The sequence below is a fragment of the Ixodes scapularis genome, unplaced genomic scaffold (assembly GCF_016920785.2).
Source record: "Ixodes scapularis isolate PalLabHiFi unplaced genomic scaffold, ASM1692078v2 PGA_scaffold3__209_contigs__length_174095766, whole genome shotgun sequence".
Classification (NCBI taxonomy): Eukaryota; Metazoa; Arthropoda; class Arachnida; order Ixodida; family Ixodidae; genus Ixodes; species Ixodes scapularis.
The window spans coordinates 72901542-72924323 of NW_024609868.1; the positions used below are offsets into that span (position 1 = coordinate 72901542).

General features: G+C 44.6%; 1 protein-coding gene, 2 non-coding genes and 1 pseudogene across 3 annotated transcripts; all 4 read left to right on the forward strand.

The window, feature by feature from the left end:
• The first annotated feature begins 402 nt into the window (after nucleotides 1-402).
• Nucleotides 403-474, forward strand: Trnae-uuc. The gene has a single exon. It is a non-coding gene; the product is annotated as a tRNA-Glu (tRNA).
• Nucleotides 475-480: 6 nt separating this feature from the next.
• On the forward strand, nucleotides 481-552 carry Trnaq-uug. Its single transcript has one exon. It is a non-coding gene; the product is annotated as a tRNA-Gln (tRNA).
• Nucleotides 553-17574: 17022 nt separating this feature from the next.
• LOC115312029 lies at nucleotides 17575-18801 on the forward strand. Its single transcript, XM_029970908.4, has 2 exons — nucleotides 17575-17692; nucleotides 17824-18801. Exon 2 carries the CDS (start codon nucleotides 17824-17826, stop codon nucleotides 18799-18801), a length of 978 nt encoding a protein of 325 aa, XP_029826768.2. The 5' UTR covers nucleotides 17575-17692.
• Nucleotides 18802-21157: 2356 nt separating this feature from the next.
• Nucleotides 21158-22202, forward strand: LOC120836924 (annotated as a pseudogene).
• The last annotated feature ends 580 nt before the right edge of the window (nucleotides 22203-22782 follow it).

A 22782-nucleotide genomic window follows, 5' to 3' on the forward strand; every position in this document is an offset into this window, starting at 1 on the left:
CATGACAGTCACCTCTAAGTACGCCAGTTTTTGTGAATGAACTGTGTACACCGGCATTCTTTTTTGAAGTGAAAGCTCACGATAAAGCCCTCAATGGTCTTAGCTTCCCGGCTGTGAAACGTCACAGATGCGTGCTTCGTCTGTTGGGTACGGGCTCGCACCTGCTGGGAGAGCGACGTTCACAGCTGTTACGTCGACACGTCAGCGAAAGCGCTTGACGTTTGTCTCTAAACAAACAGGTATTATGGAGACTACGGTACAATTGAGCCGACGTTTTGTTGTTGTTTTTTTTTTGCATAAAAGCAATTTTTTTCACTGGTTCGGGGTATAAAGTAGCATTATTCGTATCATCTCGGTACACATAATCGGTAGAAGCAATGCAGTCTTTCGAGATTAGACGTCTCCGGCGTGGTCTAGTGGCTAGGATATCTGGCTTTCACCCAGAAGGCCCGGGTTCGATTCCCGGCGTCGGAAATATTAGGTCTCATGGTGTAATGGTTAGCACTCTGGACTTTGAATCCAGCGATCCGAGTTCAAATCTCGGTGAGACCTCTTTTGATTCAGTGAACTTTGTTAATATTGCTCTTGACGAAATAGATTTTTTTTTAATACTTACGATGGACTTGAAGGCCTAAATTTAGGTCGTTTCATCGTAGACATCCCTGGAAGTCGTTTTGTCCAAATGCCGCTCAATATTTATTTATTTATTTACCTCTAAAGGCCCACAAGGGGCATGAAGTAGACGAGGGGGGGTACATAGGATGTCATCACAGTCGCACAATGTTTTCACTGCATTAAAATATAAAATGAAACATAATCACGCTAACAGAGCTCAATAGCGCGTAACATGGTGCATGGTCACGCACACCAGCATGTATTAAGTTCTAATTAATTTAGAAGTAATACAGAAGAAATGTACAAGTGCTACCAATAAAGAAGGTACATAAAAAAACCTTATAGTAAAGACTTACTCAGCGATGATGAAATTAACAAGTGGAAATATAAAGGCACCAAACGTACACACGCTACTTAAAAAAAAAAATAGATGTCATGATAAAGAGCCACGTAGCAATGAAACAAACGTGTCATGGTTTGTTGTCTGTGCGATTTCGCTTGCCAACTCATTCCAGCCGACTATGGCCTGCAGAAGTGGGGAAAATTTATACAAGTCAGCTTTTTCGAAGGCAATATGAACTTTGTTGGGGTGATCATCACGAGGAAAGGTGCGGGGGGGGGGGGGGGGGGTTACGTTATTATAGCGAAATCCAGTTGAAGAGTCAAAGAGCTTATGAAAATGCTACAGCCTAGCAAGATATCTTCTCTGCTGAAGGTGTGACGCTTACAGGTGTGCATTTTTTTAGTATGTCATTTAAATACTTTTGATGAGGGTACCAAATTATAGATGCATACTCCATCTTTGGCCTAATCAAAGCAGTGTATGCTAGTAGTTTCGTTTCTGTTGTTGCCATGTACAAATGTCGTCTCATAAATCCTAAAGATTGATTTGCTCTTTTAAGAATGCAGTCTATATGATTATTCCATGAAAGATTGATTAGGACTTAGATGAACACCCAGACGATCCTAGTATTTTCATATTTTCTTTCTTTCTTTTTTATTTGTTCATGCTCATCCCCAACTAATTGCCCTCTTTCTTCGTCCTTGAGCCAGTTACGTGGGCATTCATCTGCCCAATTTTTGGTCTCAATTATAGTGTCTTTTATCTAAAAAACAATTGAATTTCGCACAAATCTGGTGTTGGTTCGGCCCTTCGCGAAAAGTTTGGTTCATCTCATTGCACAGTTGTTCACAGTTGTTCAAATAACGTAGTGCTAAACTAAAAAGCGCTTTGCCTTCAAATATCGATATAAATATATTTTTTTTAATTTCAGGCTTACTTTTTAACAATTTTTTTGTTATTTTTATAAATATTGTTGGGAATGGGTTCGCGCTGAGGTTCGGTAGACACACGTACATAGATAGGCTTCTGTAAGCTACGAATATTTATTCTTTGTACTAATATGAACCGAAAATTTGTATATCCAAAGCTCAAATTCTTTAAATTACTTCGAGGGTTTCGTCGTGTTATGGAAAAGATTCATACATTAGCTTATATAGCCTAGAGATGATAGGTCTTGGACCGAATTTAGCTCATGGCGCACCGATTAACGATCTCAGTTTCTGGCCAGGACGACATATTGATGCCTTTCAAATCTTGGAACCTCGCATGCGCTGCGAAAATACTAATACTTGCAAGGACGACCTGCTGTTGTAAACCTTAAAATAATGTAACAAACAATCTAAGTTCAGTGAATCTTCTTGAGTTCCCCGCAATGTCGATTCTGCGTCCAGTGGCAGTTATATGGTCCTTCAAAGTTCGTTGTGAAGTTGCTTATTTTAACCTCGCTGAAGAAGGGCGTACGAGTTGGATTTTACATTAAATAAGCGGGAATGGTAAGCTGAGTGAACACGATAGAGTGTTGGTAAATGTAATTCCAACAAAAAGATGAAAGTTCACAGCGAATAATCCATACAAATCACTCGTCCTGAGAGGATTCAACATTTCTACAACTTGTCCTTCATTTTTATGTGTTTATTTAATTTATTTATGAGATATCTAGAACACAGCTGCGTTGATAAACCTTTTAAAGAACCCCTGAAAAGAAAATTTTTTAACAGCCTAACTAAGATACGCGTGTCAAAAAAAAGATTACGCAAAAAAAAAAATAGAGCAATATTGTCGGCGAGAGATTTATTTCAAATTCAGCGCGCGAAGTCCAAGACGTCACGGGTCATTCCGGAATGACCACCTCGGTCGTGAAGGCCAAGCGGATCCAGCTCTCCTCCACGCGCCCGAAATGTTGAGAGAGAAAACAAGTGGAAAGGACGTGAATGCCGACTAAATTGCTTCTGGCGCCGTTAATATTGCTCTATGCTTTTTTCGCTTAAAATTTATTTATTGACACTCGGTTACAAGTGAAGAAGGTAAGAGAAGCCCCCTCCTCCCACAAGCGTGGTGCGCCCGTTTCAAATCCCTCCGCAGTCGAAAGAATAGCACACTGGAAACGCACCCTTGTTCCGCTTCAATGGAAAGATATTCGTAACTCCAGCGCGCCGCTCGCCCTCCCGCGGACGAACGGAGAACCAGAGGAGCGGGGACGGCAGCGGCGGCGGCGGCGCAGGAACGGTGGCAGGGACTGCGGGCCTTCATGCGTGAAGCCGTTTTAGCGAAAAAGTGAGCGCGTTAAAAAAGGAATTCTTGTGCTCCGCCTTGCAACAGCCTTGCACGAAGAACCGGGATGTCTAATTTCATCAGGGACTTTTCGTGTATCGCATAGGCTGCGGATTTCTGGTCTTGTGCATGGCCGCCAGCTCGATCTGTACTCAACGTGACGGAAGACGCTCCCGCTAATAATGAACAACTCTATAGTACGGTCTACGGAAAGTCTATTCTTTGCCATAAGTAGGATAAAACTCGTCGCGCAGCGGAATGTGTCGACCAATACAAATCGAGAATGGGTTCGCGTTTTAAGGCCGTTACAAGGAACACGACCATTTATTCCAAGCACTTTAATAATACAGAATACCCGTACAAGCACTTTATTAATACAGAATACCCGTACCCGTAAAACAAAGCAAATAAAAAAATGCTCGAAACATTTCAAGCGCGTCTGTGTTAGCCAGCCGTTCGTGACGAGAGCTTAGAACGCGCAGTTTTGGCCAGAGGGACCGCAATGTTTTCAAATAACACGGTACAAAAATGTACAATATTTTAAAATATTTTTTTTGTTAGAGCAATAAATGAAACCCCTAAACACGCCGATTATATTAATAGGCAGCTTTTGCATAGCGTACGACACCCCTAAACTTCAGTTGGATGTACAGCGCACTGACGTTCAACCGGCGCCACCAACTTTCACGAGCGGCTTGATAACCGAGTTGTGCAACTTATCAAAATAGCTTAAATAAGTGTAAATGACTGTAAAAAAACGTAGTCGTTTTTTTTTTAATTTTACTGCAAAACCTCTGCGTTTTTTTGTTTTTTTTCCGGTACTCTTTGATGCGTACTTTAGCTGTTTAATATCTTATATCCCACCGTCATCAAGCCTCTCGTAAAAGTTGGGGCCGTCAGTTTGACGTCAGTGGGTTGAACGGCGAACTGAAGTTTTGGAGTGTCGTATATGTGACAAGAGGTGTAAAAACTACAACATTTTTTTTTTTTTTTTTTTTTTTTAGAGTGAAAAGCACGGCAACGCTCCTGGCGCGCACTGAAAATTGTGCTTCAAAGGCGCAGCGCGAGCTTCCGGTTGTAATGCTACACCGAACGGTAGCCTGCGATAACAAACTTTCTATCAATAACCATAAAGCGGTTTAATTACGTGTTGCAATACACTAAAACCGAGACAGTGAGCAGCGAGTTGTGAGGCCGTAACGCGAAAACATCAATACTGTGAGCGGTGCTCTTCCGAAGCTTGACGGTCACCGTTCGCAACTCTCTTTTTAGAGCACTAATGGCCAGGCAAAGCGCAAGCATATCTTCATCACCCTCAAAAATATTCTGCCACAAACAGTAACGTGGCCGGTGTCTAAAACGCGCACGCCCACCACAAAGCTGCACAATTTGAGGTTTCTGCAACTTCTAAATAGCAGCCTGCTCGTGTTCCTAACGTGCATCAGCATCTCCGTCACCTGTAATATGATCCCTCCCCCACCACTTAGCATTTGTAGACAAATAAATCATTTTAAGAGCGCTGAACAGCGTCAGCGAGCAGGTACACGGGATATCCTGGAGAATCTATCCCCGTCTCTTCCGCCATCTTGGAACTATCGCCCCGCCACCTATAGGGCGTTGGTGTTGCGACTCCCCCCCCCCCCCCCCCTCACACACACACACACCTTTTAAGAAAGCGACTTTTCTATTCATCGGAGAGGGAACCAAACCCCTGAAAGTAGCCTTTGTATCCATCGGAGGGGGAACCTTACCCCCAAAAGTAGTATATTTTTTCCATTGGAGGGAGAAAACTCTAATCTCCATCTCGTGGCTTCCACAACGCTAAGTCAAAGTCGAAAGATAAAGCAAATATTTACAGGAAGGCAAGACTCTCTCCCGCGTTGGTCGGGACGCAATGGAAACGATGGGAGGTGGCGGAGGGATATATCAGTCCTTTTGAGGGGCATTTGCCGCTACCTTTTTGACCTGTGGTGAGTTCCCCGGTGAGCTAAAAGTTGCAAAAGTAATCCCTGTGTATAAGGGCTGAGGAGAATTAAACTGAAGTTAATAATTATAGGCCGATATCTGTTCTGTCTGTGTTCCCAAAGAGTTCTGAGCGCGTTATCAATGAAAGACTAAATAACTTTTTTTTTTTTCAAAAATTTCGAACTTTTTTTAAATTCTAGTGTGAATTCCAGAAAAACAGTCTGCCGAATCAGCCCTGAATGAAATAAAGGATAAAATAGTTGAGAATAGTGAGGGAAAACATGTCACTCTAGGGTTTATTTTTTAACCAAAAAAAAACTTTCTACACCGTACAACATGATATCTTACTTAAAAATTCTTGCACGGAGTACGCGGAGTGGATTTAAAATTAATTAAAACTTATCTTACAAATCGGTACCAATACGTGTGCGTAAATGATACGGTATCTAGTAAAATAAAACTACGTCACGGTGTTCTTCAGGGCTCTATTATGGGGCCAACACTATTTCTATATATAAATGACCTAACGGGTATACCAAGTTCCCCCGAGATGACAATGTATGCAGACAACACAAATGTATTTTTTTCTGGTTTAACAAAAAAGAGTAGAAAAATTAGCCAATAAATATCATACAAAACTATCCGAATGGTTACAAATAAAAAGTTTAAGCCTCAATTCCAATAAAACTAAATATCTTATATTTAAGCCAACGGGGAACCGACATGACAGCATTGTAAACATCAAATTTTAACAACAAACCGCATTACTCGGGCTCTAGTAAACACCCTCTGGGCGAATCCATTATACCACTACAGACACCTTCATAGGATTGACCCCTTTCTTACCTTTCGCCCTCCCCGGGGGCTCAAACGTCGGACAGAAACCGCTCTTCACCGAATACGACTGAACGTGGCCTCAAAAAAATATTATCTAAATCTCACCGGTCAGCTGGACTCCTCCATCTGCGAGAGCTGTGACGTCGTAGAAACGCTGGAACACGTTATTTGTCACTGCGCCCTCTACGCGCTGACCAAAGAAAGGAAATGATAAGCTCCCTGACTCTTCACAACGGAGAACCGCTCATGCTCAATCATCTCCTGGGGCCATGGCCATCAACATTGCAAGGAGTCAAGCCGACGAGCTCATTGATTCGTTTTCTCCAAACGACTCAACTTGATAAAATACTGTAGGACACCCTCCAAGAATAACTGATAGCCATCCTCAAAGTTTTCTTTCTTTCCTTTTCTTTCTTTGTCTTTTTTGCCCTTTCACCCTTTCCCATGTATGAAGTAGCAATCCTGCAAATTCCCGCGGGATAACCTCTTCATCTTTCTAATAAACATATTTTCTCTCTCTCTCTCAAATTTCAAGCCACGGTACTGGAGCAGGTGGTTGAACAAAAATTTCTAGGTGTTCGGTTCACTGAGGACTTTTCTTGGAGTACCCACGTCAACAAACTAAAAGCCGACTTGTCCCGAGTTACTGGCATTATTTATAAAATTCAAAATCTAATTCCTGCCTGGCTTAAACTATAACGTTATATTACACCCTATTTTTGTTCTAGGATCAGTTACGGCATCAAGGTGTGGGGTACAACGACAGCTACAAACTACAATAAACTAATCATTTTGCAAAAAAAAAATACTACGGACATGTGAAAATTTCAAAGACGACATAAAGATTTAAGAACGCAGCCATTCTTTATCAAGTATAATACTCTGAAGGCAAATCAAATTTATTATTTCAAACTCTCAGAATGGATACATAGAAACAGACTCTATTAACAGTTCTAATCCATACTTATTACGGAACCCAAAGCGAAAAACGCCATACGTATAAGAAGAAACTATGGTCAACAAGCATCCCAATTTCAGATCACTAAAATGCTTAATAAAACAAATATAAATATTAACTTTGACCAGCCGTTTGGTAGTTTCAAACATTTTTACAGAAAGATGCTTGTGGCGAGTGATGTAGCATTTTCTTTAATAATATATATTTTTAGGTGCAACAACATTGTTTGATTTTCGCCCTACAGTATTCAAGAATTAGCATAGCAGTATCTGTTTGGCCTTTTGCAAATTTTGTCATTTGCGCATGAACAGTGCGCAGACATTTTTATCTTCAAATAATTGTCTGACCTGTTTTGTATACGTTTAATTTCGTGTTTGTTCCTGACACCATCATTTATGTTCTCTGTTCATAGCCTGTTTTATTTCGTTGCAGCGGTTATTTTGTTGGTTTGGTTGAAACTTTTGTTGCTCCTATGTTGAACTGTACGAGAGAGGGGGGCAGAGGCTATGTCAGGCATCGTGCCTTTATCTCTGTCCTCTCTGCGGAAACAAATACGCAAAACAAATACGTTGTGATAAGAAATCGGGGCAATTGTGTCGGTTGTCTCCTTTTCTGGCAGTATCGTATTGACATTATCAGGCGGAAGAGGACAACGTCATAGAGGGTCTGCATATGTGAGCAGTGACGCAAACCTATGAGCTGTGAATGTGTGCCAATTTCGGCAAGCTGACTGCGGGCGCGTGAGCAACTTTTGCATCGTGACGGCTGGCCGGGAGAGCCGGGTGAGCTCAGGGTTTGGATCGGACATTCTGCTGAGCGGCCGGTTCTGCTGGGACCTTCTCGAAGCAGGCTTAAGAGACCTCAATAAACCTCCTCTCTGTCTCTATATATATATATATATATAACGGGCATGGTGGCGGGAGGCCGAAGGCGTGGGTATAAAACTGAGAAGAAAAAAACCCTTAGTGAAAAACAGCAACAACGGACGATTTAATCTTCGATGTTGGGGGGTGGTCACGCCAAGAACAAATTATGGCACTCAAATGCTGAGGCACAATATTCCTAATTTATTAAATCTTTACGAATCGAAAAACTTGGACTGGAATAAAATGTCAATAGGGGAAATCCGTTCATTATATGGGCAGTCCAGCAGAGCGTACGAAGAGTGCTAACCAGTCTGTTCTGCTCTTGCAGCTTCTGCTCCTTCAGTCTGCAATGCACTCGTGCACCGCATAAGGAGACGGTTTTCAACGCGTCATCGCAGCCACCATACCGCTGGTATCGGCTGAAGGATTTCCTGCCCGACAAGTACTGCGGCCTTCCTCGTGCCTACGTGACCGAGGGGGGCGTCTACGCGCCTGCAAGCAGTGAGCTTGCAAGTTTGCTTCGGACGCTTGGTCTTCCAGACCGGAACTCAAGGGGCGTCACTTCCGCAGCAGGATCCTATATCAGCGCATCACTCTCAGTCGGCGGGTTGCAGTCCAGCAGAGCGTACGAAGAGTGCTAACCAGTCTGTTCTGCTCTTGCAGCTTCTGCTCCTTCAGTCTGCAATGCACTCGTGCACCGCATAAGGAGACGGTTTTCAACGCGTCATCGCAGCCACAATACCGCTGGTATCGGCTGAAGGATTTCCTGCCCGACAAGTACTGCGGCCTTCCTCGTGCCTACGTGACCGAGGGGGGCGTCTACGCGCCTGCAAGCAGTGAGCTTGCAAGTTTGCTTCGGACGCTTGGTCTTCCAGACCGGAACTCAAGGGGCGTCACTTCCGCAGCAGGATCCTATATCAGCGCATCACTCTCAGTCGGCGGGTTGCAGTCCAGCAGAGCGTACGAAGCAGAGCGTACGACAACCAGTCTGTTCTGCTCTTGCAGGTAAAGTGCTGTTTTGGTTTAAGCACTTCTGTGATTTTATACTCTGCTGGACTGCCCCACTTTTTCAACATGCCTAACGACGCGGAGAATCGAGAGTGTATTGTGTGTCTAAAATCTCTAGGTTTGGATGGTCAGGGGCTGAAATGCTCCGTCTGTAACCACTGGTATCACATTGGGAAATGTGCGGGGATTTATAAGACTGCTCTGAAGGGGCTTTCTCAGGAGCAAATGCTTGCTTGGCAATGCTCTACATGCAAATTGCACTTCGCTCGGCAATCTTCAACTGATCAAGAGCCTACTCAAAAACGGAGCAATCCGAATGAACCGGACATTGCAAAACTGATTTTGGACATGAGCTCAAAGCTGACGGAAGTACTTGGTCGTCTTGATTTGATGGAGAAGTCGATCGCGGTGCAATCAGCCAAGCACGATGCTGTGATTGCAAAACTTACGCAGCAGGAAAAAACAATAGAAGGAATTGAAGAATCAATGGAAATGTTGGGGTCACAGTACGATGAAATTCTTAAAAAAGTAAAAACTCAAGAAGACACCACTTTGGAACTAAACAAAAAAGTGAGTAAGATGGAATTTGCAATGTCGAAGCAAGAAATGGAAATCCGTGAACTTAAAACAACCGTAGATAACATGGAACAGTACTCAAGACGAAAAAATGTAGAAATCCACGGCATCCAAAAGAATGAAAATGAGAATCTACTTGAAATGATCCAGTGTCTCGCCAATAAACTGCAACTGCCTGTACCTGCGACGGAGGATGTCGAGGCTGTACATAGGTTAAGTGCTCGAGAAGGAAAAATTCCACCTATTATTGTACGTTTCAACGAGCGTTCTGCCAGGGACCAGTGGCTGACGAAGCGAATGGCACTCCGGCAAGAAAAAATATTCATTAATGAGAACTTGACTAAGTCCGTCAGGGAACTGCTTTGGAGTGTGAGGCAGTGTGCGAAAGAGAAAAACTACAAGTATGTATGGGTCAAATACGGGAAAATTTTCGTTCGTCAGAGCGAAAATAGGGCAGTCATTCGTATTAACCGTCAGGAAGATTTATTGAAAATCGCTTGAAATGGCAGTGTCGTTTGAAACGTTTTCAGAGTGGGAAACCCACTGGAAGGAAGCCATCGTGGCATCTCCTAGCACCGAGGTAACCCTAAATATGTTACACATCAATATCAGAAGTATACAAAAACACTGGAATCATTTATTAGTTTCCCTGGCCGATCATGTTGACAGTTTGGATATTTTAATTTTAACAGAAATTAATACTACCATATCAAACGTCTCCTTGTACTCTCTAGATGGGTTTCAATCGTTTTCACTGTGCAGAGAAAATAGAAGAGGGGGCGGAATACTTATGTTTGTTAAAAGTTCTTGGTTCTGTGAACCAGTAACCACATCTCTCACTCAAGCTGAAGTGCTGGTCACTGCTATCTCAAGACAGGACATTTCATTCGTCATTGGCGCTTTTTACAGGCCGCCAAGTTCGAATATTACCTTATTTTTTGACGAGTTAGCAGGATTACTAAACACGTTTGGCAATGATAGCCAGCTAGTGTTCGCGGGCGATTTTAACATCGATGTAATGAAAGTTGCGAACAATGGAGTTGCAAATTATCTGAACCTGTTATCAGGTTTTGGATTAGAAAACTTGACCACGAATTTCACAAGAGAAGAGTTTCTTGGTAATCGGTTTACACGTACGGCGATTGATCATGTAGTTGTGAGACTAAATAAAGCAAAATTTGCCTCTGAAGTAATTAAGCAAAAAATTGCAGACCACTATTTTGTATCCTTTATAGCATTTTGTGGCGCGCCGCAAGATGACATGGTTGATCAATACAGCGTGATTCTAGACAGAAGAAAAATAGATAATTTTATTAAGCAATTTGACTGGAGTAGTTTACTCACCATGGATCATATCGCTGCATATCAAACAATGGTGGCTCAGTTTGAATATATATATAACAACAGTAAGAAAAAAATAAAAATAAAACAAAGAAAAAGCAGAAATGCGTGGATTACTGTAGAAATAATGGAATTGTGCCATGAAAAGAATATACTATGGAATCGAGTGAAAGCTAACCCAGCAAACAGCGCACTGAAAGCGGAGTTTAGAACCTTACGGAATAAAATAACTGCTGAAATTAGGCTAGCAAAGAAAAGGCACTATAGCACTCGTTTGCAGCAAAACCAAAAAAATCAGAAGAAAACGTGGCAAACTGTGCAGGAACTAACTGGCCACAAGAAAAAAGAAAGCATAGATGAAACAATTAAGAAAGCGTTTAGTGATACTGATTTGAATTCACTAAGTAACAAATTTAATACTACTTTTGTGCGTAGCGTGTCAGATCTTCACTCCCAAATGAGGGGTGTTCCGGACTTTGCATCCAGCCCCGTTAGTGGGTGCGGAAACTCGGCTTATTTAACACAGATGACAGAGGATGACTTAGTGAAGATTATCAAGAATATGGCTCCAGGCAAATCGCCAGGAGCTGATAGGATTCGCCTAAGAGATATATCGGCAAATTTTGAGCACCTAAAGAACGTACTTCTGAAGATAATCAATTCGTGCCTTTCTACTGGTCAGATCCCCAACGGCCTGAAGATCGCGGTCGTGCGGCCCATCTATAAGAAAGGTAGCCGTAAAGTCATATCGAACTACAGACCAATTTCTATCCTGCCCGTGATTTCATTGATACTGGAAAAGTTCGTTTTCAACATAATGACTTCATTCTGTGAGAAATACTCCCTGTTATACCCGTCCCAGTATGGGTTTAGAAAAAATAGAGGAACAATTACGTTATTGGAAGATCTCTCTGACCATATCCACAAGAACATAGATAACAACAACTTTGTGTTAGCTCTCTTTCTGGATCTAACAAAGGCATTTGATTCAATTAACCACAAAATACTGATAAAGAAATTACTACGCATTGGCTTTAGGGGCCCTTTTATTGAATTTTTAACTGACTACCTCTCGGCCCGTCACCAAATGGTAAGCATTTGTGACGTTAAAAGCGATTTATTGCCAATTAGTACGGGCGTCCCTCAAGGTTCCATTCTCGGTCCTCTTCTTTTTAATATTTATGTAAATGACCTTGGCAGTCTACCATTTTCTTCGACGGTATATCAGTACCCGGATGACACTGTTCTTGTTTTTGCAAGTAATGACGAAGCCACAGCGTTATCATATTTTCAACGCGATATACATGGGTTGATGGCTTGGTTCAGAGCTAACCAAATCTTAGTTAACGCGGACAAAACGAAACTAAAGCATTTTCATAATCCTCACAAAGTATTAAATTTGTCTACGCCTTTAATGCTACATGAGTCTGACTGCAGAGACTGTGAATGCACACCTTTAGAATATGTGTCATCTGTAAAGTATTTAGGTCTTTTTTTCGACAAATTTTTAAACTGGGGCACTCACATAGACTACCTTGCGAAGCGTCTTCGCGTGGTTTCCGCATACTTGTTTCATCTGCGTATGGTATCTGACGTAAGTTTACGGATGAAGGTGTACCAAGCGTTAGGTGAATCGGTGCTCCGTTATGGTATAACGATATATGGAGCATGTTCAAATTACAAGAAAACAAAATTAGATAATATTCTACACAATGTGTCCAAAAATATTGCGTACAGAACAAGGTGGAGCGGTGTAGATCCTGATTTAAGAATGAGGTCTCTTCAAATTCTTTCAATTGAACGACTGTACATCTATGTAGTTTGTCTAAAACATTATTATAACGACACATTCAAGGTACCATTAAAAAAGCAAAGAACACTAAGGAAAACAGAGCGGTTTGTTCAGCCTAGGATTTTTACGAATTACGGAAAAAGAGTAAGATCATTTTATGTCCCATACTTTTTTAATAAATTACCTGAAGATCTATTTTGTTTACAGTCATTCAGTGTTGTTAAAAGATGCCTAAAATATTGGTGTCTTACTCATACTAACTAGTTCAGTGCGTGCGTCTCAGTGCAGACTTTGTTATGTTTTAATATGTGTGCGGTTGCATGTGCAGTTGCATTTTGATATTGTATAATTTTGACTTCTGTTGGCTGTCGGGACCCGCCCACAAGCACCCTCGTGCTTTTGCGGGCCCGTACATATCTGTATGTTTTCGTTCAGAAATAAATAAAAACCGCATTAAAAAAAAATATATATATATATATTATGGGTGGTCATGATAACTAGTTAAATCACTGTTCTCGTATTTGATTATATTGCTTTATCTGCCATGGTGACTTTTTGCGTGTTGCAACCTCTGTGTGTATGTATGTTTCTTTTTTTTTTTTCTTGTTGTGTTCCGTCGCCGTGCACTGTAGGCGGTCAAGGGCTCGTCAAGCTGTGTATGCAGCTTCTTCCCTTGGTCGCCACCATCGAGTATGATGGAAATAAAATATTATTATTATTATTATTATTATTTTCGGCCGGAGTCCGGCCTTCGTCAGGAAGCTTCCTGACGAAGGCTGGACTCCGGCCGAAACGTCGAAGATTAAATCGTCCGTTGTTGCTGTTTTTCACTAAGGGTTTTTTTCTTCTCAGTCTTATATACATATATATATATATATAAACGAACACCCGACCGGACATTGGGAGGCCCAGAGTTCAAATCCTGGCTCCGCCATTTTTTGGCTTTCGGCGGGTTCCTGAAAACTTTGATTCTTTGATTCATTGGATTAAGTACGGTTCATTCATCTGCACATATTCGTTTATATCCCCCTCGGAGACCACGTACGATGACGTGAAGTGCCCGTGTTGTATATTCAATAACGTGGCTCTTGATTCTCGCAGTTGATGATGATACCGTGTCTCTAAAAGCTCATAAACAAAGAATACTACATGTACACGGGGCGAGACAAACAGTGGGAGGATTTCTGGAGCACAAACGAGCACGTACCACGTGACACTAAGCGTCGTACCGCGTTCCACGCGGCGGCGTGTGTTTCCAGAACACCTCCGATTGGACACATTTCGTTTCTTGTGCATTAATAAGACAGGTAGGAAACGCCAGAAAGCTAAGGTGGAGTTGTGTAGTGGTTAGCACACCCGACCGGACATTGGGAGGCCCAGAGTTCAAATCCTGGCTCGGCCATTTTTTGGCTTTCGGCTTCCTGAAAACTTTGATTCTTTGATTCATTGGATTAAGTACGGTTCATTCATCTGCACATATTCGTTTATATCCCCCTCGGAGACCACGTACGATGACGTGAAGTGCCCGTGTTGTATATTCAATAACGTGGCTCTTGATTCTCGCAGATGATGATGATACCGTGTCTCTAAAAGCTCATAAACAAAGAATACTACATGTACAGTACACGGGGCGAGACAAACAGTGGGAGGATTTCTGGAGCACAAACGAGCACGTACCACGTGACACTAAGCGTCGTACCGCGTTCCACGCGGTGGCGTGTGTTTCCAGAACACCTCCGATTGGACACATTTCGTTTCTTGTGCATTAATAAGACAGGTAGGAAACGCCAGAAAGCTAAGGTGGAGTTGTGTAGTCTACGGGACGTCGTCGGAGAGCATCAGGCCTACGGCATCAAGAGACGGACCATCAGCACCAACCTGCACGCGATGCGAATCGTGTGCGAGGCAGCGCAGGTGTTGAAGCTTCCAGTGGCAGTGCTTCAGGTAGATCTGAGCAAAGCCTTCGACCGGGTTCGCCATTCGTTCCTCTTCCGGCTCATGGAGGAGTGTGGGATCGGGGTGCGACTGCTACGATATGTGCAGCTGTGCTACCGTGACATCACGACGCGGCTCCTGGTCAACGGCAACAGGACGGCTCCCATTGCAGTTACCCGATCCGTGCGACAAGGCTGCCCGATATCGCCTATTCTGTTCGCATTGTACCTGGAACCGTTGTGCAGGGCCATTATCGGTGACGCGAGCATTCGTGGGCTGTCCCTAGCGTCAAATACGCTTAAAGTGCTCGCCTACGCAGATGACGTCACGGTGTTGTGCTCGTCAAGGATGCAAGTGCGCGCTGTAACCCAACACATCGCAGACTTCTGTAGTGTCTCGGGTGCGGCGATGAACACAGACAAATCTGTCGGAGCCTGGCTTGGAGACTGGGACTTGAAACCGGAGCAGTTCCTCGGTGTCACCTGGACGACGAGCGTTTCGAATTACCTAGGGCTCAGTTTGACCGCAGAGAGACTGAGTGGCCGATGCGGTGGTTTGGACATTAATCGCCTCAGAAGTAAGGTGCTTGACTGGCATGCTAGGAAACTCTCTTTGTTCAATCGCGCATTTATTTGTAACTCTGTTTTTTTTCCGACCGTTTGGTACGCGGCACAAGTGTTGCCGTGCTCCCAAAGTGACGTGGCGAAGGTGCATCGATTTTTCGCAACGTTTATCTGGGACTCGTGTTTTGAACGTATGAGGCGTGACAACCTATTTGTAAGCCAGAAGAAAGGAGGGTTGGGCCTTGTAAACGTAGAACTTAAGCTGAAAGTACAGCGTTTCCTATTTTTCCGCGATCAAGGCAATTCTCTCGTGATTTCTGCGTTAAAGGACCTGGGAGGAAGCATTTTGGGGTCGCGGCTCAAGGGGGGCACTGGGGACTTCCGGGCACGTGCTCTGAAGTTTCACCAGGAAACAGCAGCGGCGAAGGAATTTTTTCGAGCCCGCTTTTCCGACGAGTACCAGCAGAAAGTTAAAAAGAAATCTCTATACTGGGACACAGTTGATTTGCTCATACCGCCCCCACTCTATCGCAGCTTTCCAGGAAGTGTGGATAAATCGGATGTATTTCGTCGCTTACGTAGATACCCTGTCAGAACGGCAGTCAAGAATTTTTTCCTACGCTTCCATTTCGAAGTACTGCCGGTCAAGACGTGGCTGGTTAAAAAAAAGTTTCTTTGAACCGTGGTCAACAAATTGTGCGTTGTGTCCGTTTCCCGAAACACTTGAACACGTGTTTTTGTACTGTACGAATGCGGAGCTTTTTTGGGCAGAGCTTCGAGCAGTGCTGCAGATAGATCTTTACGTAGAGTGGAAGAGCGCGAAATTTCTGCTTCTCGGCGACAGTGCACAGAGTAGGGCATGGGAGCTGCTGGCACTCCTCGGTCTATATGCGCTGTGGCGGTCGAGGACGGATCACTTGGAGGTCCGAGAGGGATCCAAGCCCGCCTGGCAACACTTCTGCGACGGCTTTCTGTACGTGAGCAGCCTTCTTGAGGCGACGGAACAACAAGGGCTTGAATGTTGGTCGCTATTTGGAACGCGTATGCATAACCGCGCTCTAAAGGCTCAGTGGTAAACAAGGATTCCCGGGCCACTGCGCGAGTGGCTGCTTGGGGTGCAGGTGACGCTACAGAGAAATGATTGAGCGAGATACATTTTGAATTTGTGTGTGAATCGCGGTCCTCGCGTGTCAAACAGTGCTCACTGACATGATAAGTGTATGGCAACCAATGTGATCATTTTAAAACTTTGTAAATAAACATACTTTTAATTTAAAAAAAAGTGAAAGCCGTTTACAAATCCCTGTAACGCCGAATTGGAGCGCAGCTCTTGAGGAGGAGGAGTGAAGGGTACTGAGGGGAGGGTAGACCCCTCCTCCTTTTCCTCCTCCTCCCCTCATTCTTTAATATGCTCCGGGGGGGGGGGGGTCACGTGACCTCGGGGGGGGGGGGGGGGTCACGTGACCTCGGGGAGGCGTGACATGGGGGTCACGTGACCTTGGGTGTCACATGGGGGTCACCTCAAGGTCACGTGACCTCAGGGGGGTCACGTGACCTGGAGGGGTCACGTGACCTCGGAGGGGTCACGTGACCTCAGAGGGGTCACGTGGGGGTCACCTTGGGGTCACGTGACCTTGAGGACCTCAGGGGTCACGTGACCTTGGGGAGGAGACCACGTGACCTCGGGGGTCACGTGACCTCAGAGGGGTCACGTGACCTCAGAGGGGTCACGTAACCTTGGGGGTCACGTGACCTTCAAAGGGTCACGTGACCTTGAGATGACCTCGAGGGGTCACGTGATCCCAAAATGACCCCACGTGACCCCCAAGGTCACGTGACCTTCAGGGGGTCACGTGGGGTCACGTGACCTTGAGATGACCTTGGGATGACCTTGGTTACGCCGACGCCGACGGCGACGCCGACGCCGACGGCGACGCCGCTCAAGCCGGGAACGGGCCCCTAAGAGCTGCGCTCTAAAAAAAAGGTGGAGTTGTGTAGTGGTTAGCACACCCGACCGGACATTGGGAGGCCCAGAGTTCAAATCCTGGCTCCGCCATTTTTTGGCTTTCGGCGGGTTCCTGAAAACTTTGATTCTTTGAATCATTGGATTAAGTACGGTTCATTCATCTGCACATATTCGTTTATATCCCCCTCGGAGACCACGTACGATGACGTGAAGTGCCCGTGTTGTATATTCAATAACGTGGCTCTTGATTCTCGCAGATGATGATGATACCGCGTCTCTAAAAGCTCATAAACAAAGAATACTACATGCACACGGGGCGAGACAAACAGTGGGAGGATTTCTGGAGCACAAACGAGCACGTACCACGTGACACTAAGCGTCGTACCGCGTTCCACGCGGCGGCGTGTGTTTCCAGAACACCTCCGATTGGACACATTTCGTTTCTTGTGCATTAATAAGACAGGTAGGAAACGCCAGAAAGCTAACGTGGAGTGGTGGAGTGAGAAAGAAGAAGACACCGTTCGAAACGGTCGTGTTTTCAATGCTCTCCAGTGAAAACGCACCGGCCACAGGCCGGGGAACTGCTGAGGCTTCGGCCAGTACCACCGAAATGACGACTGAAGAGTACCGGACCGTACTTCCCCGTCTACCGACAGGTAATTTGAGTCTTAATTCTGTCTTTCTACACGGAGATCTCGCCGCGCGGCCATACCGAGCAACAGACTTCCGAGACGCTTTGCGGGACGTGGTTGACAGCCAGGATATCATCGGAATCGGGCAATTCCAGATGAGTCACGTCTGGATGGTGACCTGTGCAAGCGCTTTGGCCAAGGCCAAACTCGTGACCAAAGCAGAGCTCCGCGTAAAGGGGCGCCGATGCCTAATCATCGACCCGGACACCAGAGACGTCAAACTGAAACTTCTTTGGCTACCAGTTCACATGGACAACCAGCGTATCGAAGAAGCACTGGCGCCTTTTGGCACGGTGCGTTCGATTGTTAGAGAAAAATGGCGCTGCGCCGGAATGGAGCAGATGGAGACGCTAAACAAAGAAGTGACGTTGACCCTTCACGAGGGAATGAACGCGAGCCAGATACCGCACCAGCTCACAGTGTTCGGCTGTCGAAGCTTGGTGCTCGTGCCTGGCCGCCCTCCACTGTGTCTACGATGCTACCGAATCGGTCACATTCGTCGCGAGTGTAGGACCCCGAGATGCGGTGAATGCCGACGTTATGGTCATGCAACAAGTGAGTGCGTCACCACCTATGCGGACAAGCTCCGACAAGCAAGAAGCCCAGCTGAAGATGTCGTTTTAGAACACTTAATGGACATAAGCGAAGTGGTCGATGCAACAGGAGAAGTCATCCCTTCCAGCACCACTTCAGGGGTACAGCTGACAGCCCCACTGCACCCACCACCTGACGTCAACCCTGAGTCGGCGACGATCACCGCTGAATCTGAAAAGCCTGAATCGTTTTTGCAAGACAGCGAATTCCCTCCTTTAAGTACGACGTCAACGGTTGCTTCACAGGATTCATTACATCGACGAGAGCGCTCGACCACGTCCAGTGGAACATCTGTCAAACGACCCGCCCCAACCTCGGAAAAATCGTCTCAGTCGTCTACCACGGATGTCGCGATCGGCCACAACAGCGACGAGAGAGGCGACGCAAAACGCAGGCCAGCTGAGGTGTGTGAGCACCATTACAGTAAGGCTACACGGCCTGCTGACGTAGTGAAGGACGGTGATGAACTACCCCCTTAGCTAACACCTCCCTGGCATTTCCTCCCCTGAGCTTCGCTATCATCAACGTCAGAGGACTGTGTTCGCGTGCACGTCAGTCCCAACTGTATAGGGTTTTCTCAAAGGAACAGATTGACTTTGTTGCCGTCCAGGAGACAAAGATATCGTCCGACGAGGACACAGCTCGTGCATTGGACCCTTTCCTCTCAAGTTATGAGGTATGTGTGAGCCACGCGGATGGCTTGTCGGGAGGGTGCCTTTTATTCTTAAAGAAGAGACTAGAATACTCGTCATTTTCACATGCTGTGGATGATAAGGGCAGGTTCATATGCTGTGATTTTTTCTTAAATGGTATCTCCTGGCGTTTAATTTGCATTTATGCCTACAATGATGTTCGACAAAGACGTTTGTTTTTTGAAAATCTCGCCCCTTTTCTTGACACCGACAGGCAAGTTGTTCTGTTTGGTGATTTCAATTGTGTCTGTAATATCAGTGATAGATCAGTGCCTCCTACAAGACCTGACAGCAGTGCTGACATACTAAACAACCTTACATACGACTTCCACCTATTTGATGTCGGTGCTTCTCAGGCTACTGCTAGTCGATTCACTCACATTGATGCTTCATGTAACGCGAGGCTTGACCGAGTTTACGTTTCAAGCCAACTTTTTTCGCATGTGGCTACTTATGAAGTAAAACCCATGTCCTTTTCTGATCCTTGCCTTGTAAAGGTTCGTATTGGGGCAGACGTACGAAATAAGTCACGTCCAAAATGGGAATTATGGAAATTGAACACAAGGCTTCTTGGCAGTGATGATTTTCAAAAACGTGTTCGTGAATGTTTTAACAATATGTCAACGAACGAAAAATTCGGCATTTTCGCCCAATGGGACTCATTTAAACAAGAGGTCAAAAATGAAGCGATCGAATTTGCTTGTATTGCGTCTTTTCACGCAAAGAAAGACGAAACTGCCCTTTTGCGAAACCTAAATAGCCTTCACGAATTGGAATGTGAAAAATCTGGTGAGTTTCAGGAAGAAATCATTCTTATCAAAAGTCAGCTGCAGCGCTACGAGCAAAATCGCTATAATGGTGCACTGATACTTTCTAGGTGTAGGCGTTTCTTGTCATCTGAGACACCCTCGCGGCGCGCCATTGATGATGAAAGACGCCATGGGCTTTCCAAAAAAATCAAACTTTTGGACTGCAACGGAACCCTCTCAACCAACGATGTTGATATAATGCGCACATTCGAAACCCACTACAAAAACCTATTCCAGAAAACGCCATCTTCCAACAGTCAAATGACAGACACTTTAGTTTCTATGCTGCCTAAAGTAAGTGAGATTCAACGCGAACTACTTAGTGGACCAGTAACGCTGGAGGACATTCGGAGTGCGATAGATGAGTTGCCTAACTCTAAAACGCCAGGACCGGATGCACTCCCAGCTGAGTTTTACAAGGAGCATAAGGAACTACTGTGCCCTTTCTTACACAAAGTATTTCTTGAAGCTTACGATAGTGAACGCTTACCACCATCTTTTTATAGCAGCCATACTGTATCAATCCCCAAAAGTAAGGATGCAGATAAACTTTTACACGTAGAAGGATATCGCCCTATTACTCTCTGCAATGTGGACTATAAGATATTCGCTAAGATTCTGACAAAACGGCTTCAGTTCGTCGCTTCCAGTGTTGTTGGCGACCATCAGACATGTGGAATTAAGGGGCGAAGCATACAGACCAATATACACGTCGCACGTTCGGTCATAGAGAGCTGTACTCGGCATAACAACCAGGTCGCCATAGTCCAAGTAGACTTAGCGAAAGCCTTCGACCGCGTATCTCATGACTTCCTTTTCGCCATTCTTAGACACATAAACCCGGGACCAACTTTGTTGAAAGGAATCGAACTATGCTACCGAAGCTGTGCTACCCGTCTCATTGTTAATGGTTCACTCTCGACTCCTATAAATTTAGAATCGTCTGTTAAACAAGGGTGTCCTTTATCCCCTCTTTTGTTTGCTCTTTACTTGGAACCTCTTTGCTTGAGTGTACTTTCCAACCCTACAGTGGACGGTTATCATTTTTATTCCGCGGAAGTAAAAGTGTTAGCCTACGCTGACGATATAGCTTTTTTCTGTGCTGATAAGAAAAGTGTTGATAATGTCTTTACCTTAACCCAGACATTTTGTGAAGCATCGGGAGCGTTGGTAAATAGCTCAAAATGCGTTGGCTTCTGGTGCGGCCAGTGGGCCACAACACCTTCGAAGTATGGTGGTATTTCGTGGAGCTGTGTAGCTCCTCAGTATTTAGGAGTACCGTTGAACTGCATTCGAAACAGTGCCCATTACTGGTCTGAGCGTGCGGCAAAGATCAAACGTCAAGCCAATATAATGAAATCAAATCGGTGGTCAATCTTTGGACGCGCAAAAGCATGTAACATTTTCCTTGTAGCGAAACTCTGGTACGTGCTCCAGGTGATTTGCTGTGCGAGAGGCCAAATCAAAAAATTCCATAGAGTTTTCGCGACTTTTGTCTGGGATTCCACTTGGGAACCCATGCAACGAGACAACCTTTTTCGCTCCATTGATACAGGAGGTCTTGGGCTGATTCACCTATTCCTAAAACAGGTGGTTGTTCGTTTTATGTTCTTCCGAACTGTATCCCATCATTTCCTGCGCACTTACGTGCAGACAGAACTTTCAGAAGCTTTACCATACTTGGTAGTCTCATCCGTGCCTGTAGGCACATTGCGTCCTTTCGGTTTCCTTGGAGAGGTAGTTAGCGCGATTGAATTTTTGAAAGCCCGGTTTTCTCTGGAGTATTTATTTAAAGTTCCCCGAAAAACTATTTATGCTGATCTGATAGACATTGTTTTTCCTGTACCTTTGTATCGAAGCGTATTTGGTAACGGTTCGGAACAAGATGTTTTTAAACGTGTGAAGAAAATGCGAGTGCCACCTTCTGCAAAAACCTTTTTTTTTTAACTTCACACTTCCACGCTACCTGTTAAGCCTTGGCTTCAAGAAAAAGGCATTTTCGTTCCGTGGTCAGTGAACTGCCGCCTTTGTAACCAACCGGAAACTATAGAACATTGTTTTATTTTCTGCACTGATGCTTACCTCTTCTGGGATGTGTTACAAAGAACTGTGAAAAAAGATTTAAATATAAGTGCCTACACAATCCGTTTTCTACCTTTAAACCCAAATGACAGCTTCCCTTATGATCTGTTTACACTGATGGGTTTGCATAGTCTCTGGAAAACGAGAATGATTGACAGAAATGCTGATGCTCCCCGGACAACGAAGTCGAATTTTATAGAAACTGTATCACATGTACGAAATGTATTTGACCATCTCGGTGAACGCCCAGACTGGTATGCTCTCTTAAATCGATGCATTAATCTTCCGGATTTTTAGACGTATTATTCAATACAGAATACATTGTTGAGTTGTGAAACCGCACTCGAACCTATGAGGGGAACTAAACTCCCACAATGGTGTGACTTTAGATGAACGAAATGTATGTCGACGCCTGTACATGACACCTAACGCCAACCTTGGTGTACCGTGATTTCAAGTGCATTGTGTTTTCTAACTAAATCCCATGTAATAAATAAAAAAAAAAAAAAAGTGGAGTGGTGGAGTGGTTAGCACACCCGACCGGACATTGGGAGGCCCAGAGTTCAAATCCTGGCTCCGCCATTTTTTGGCTTTCGGCGGGTTCCTGAAAACTTTGATTCTTTGATTCATTGGATTAAGAACGGTTCATTCATCTGCACATATTCGTTTATATCCCCCTCGGAGACCACGTACGATGACGTGAAGTGCCCGTGTTGTATATTCAATAACGTGGCTCTTGATTCTCGCAGATGATGATGATGATACCGTGTCTCTAAAAGCTCATAAACAAAGAATACTACATGTACACGGGGCGAGACAAACAGTGGGAGGATTTCTGGAGCACAAACGAGCACGTACCACGTGACACTAAGCGTCG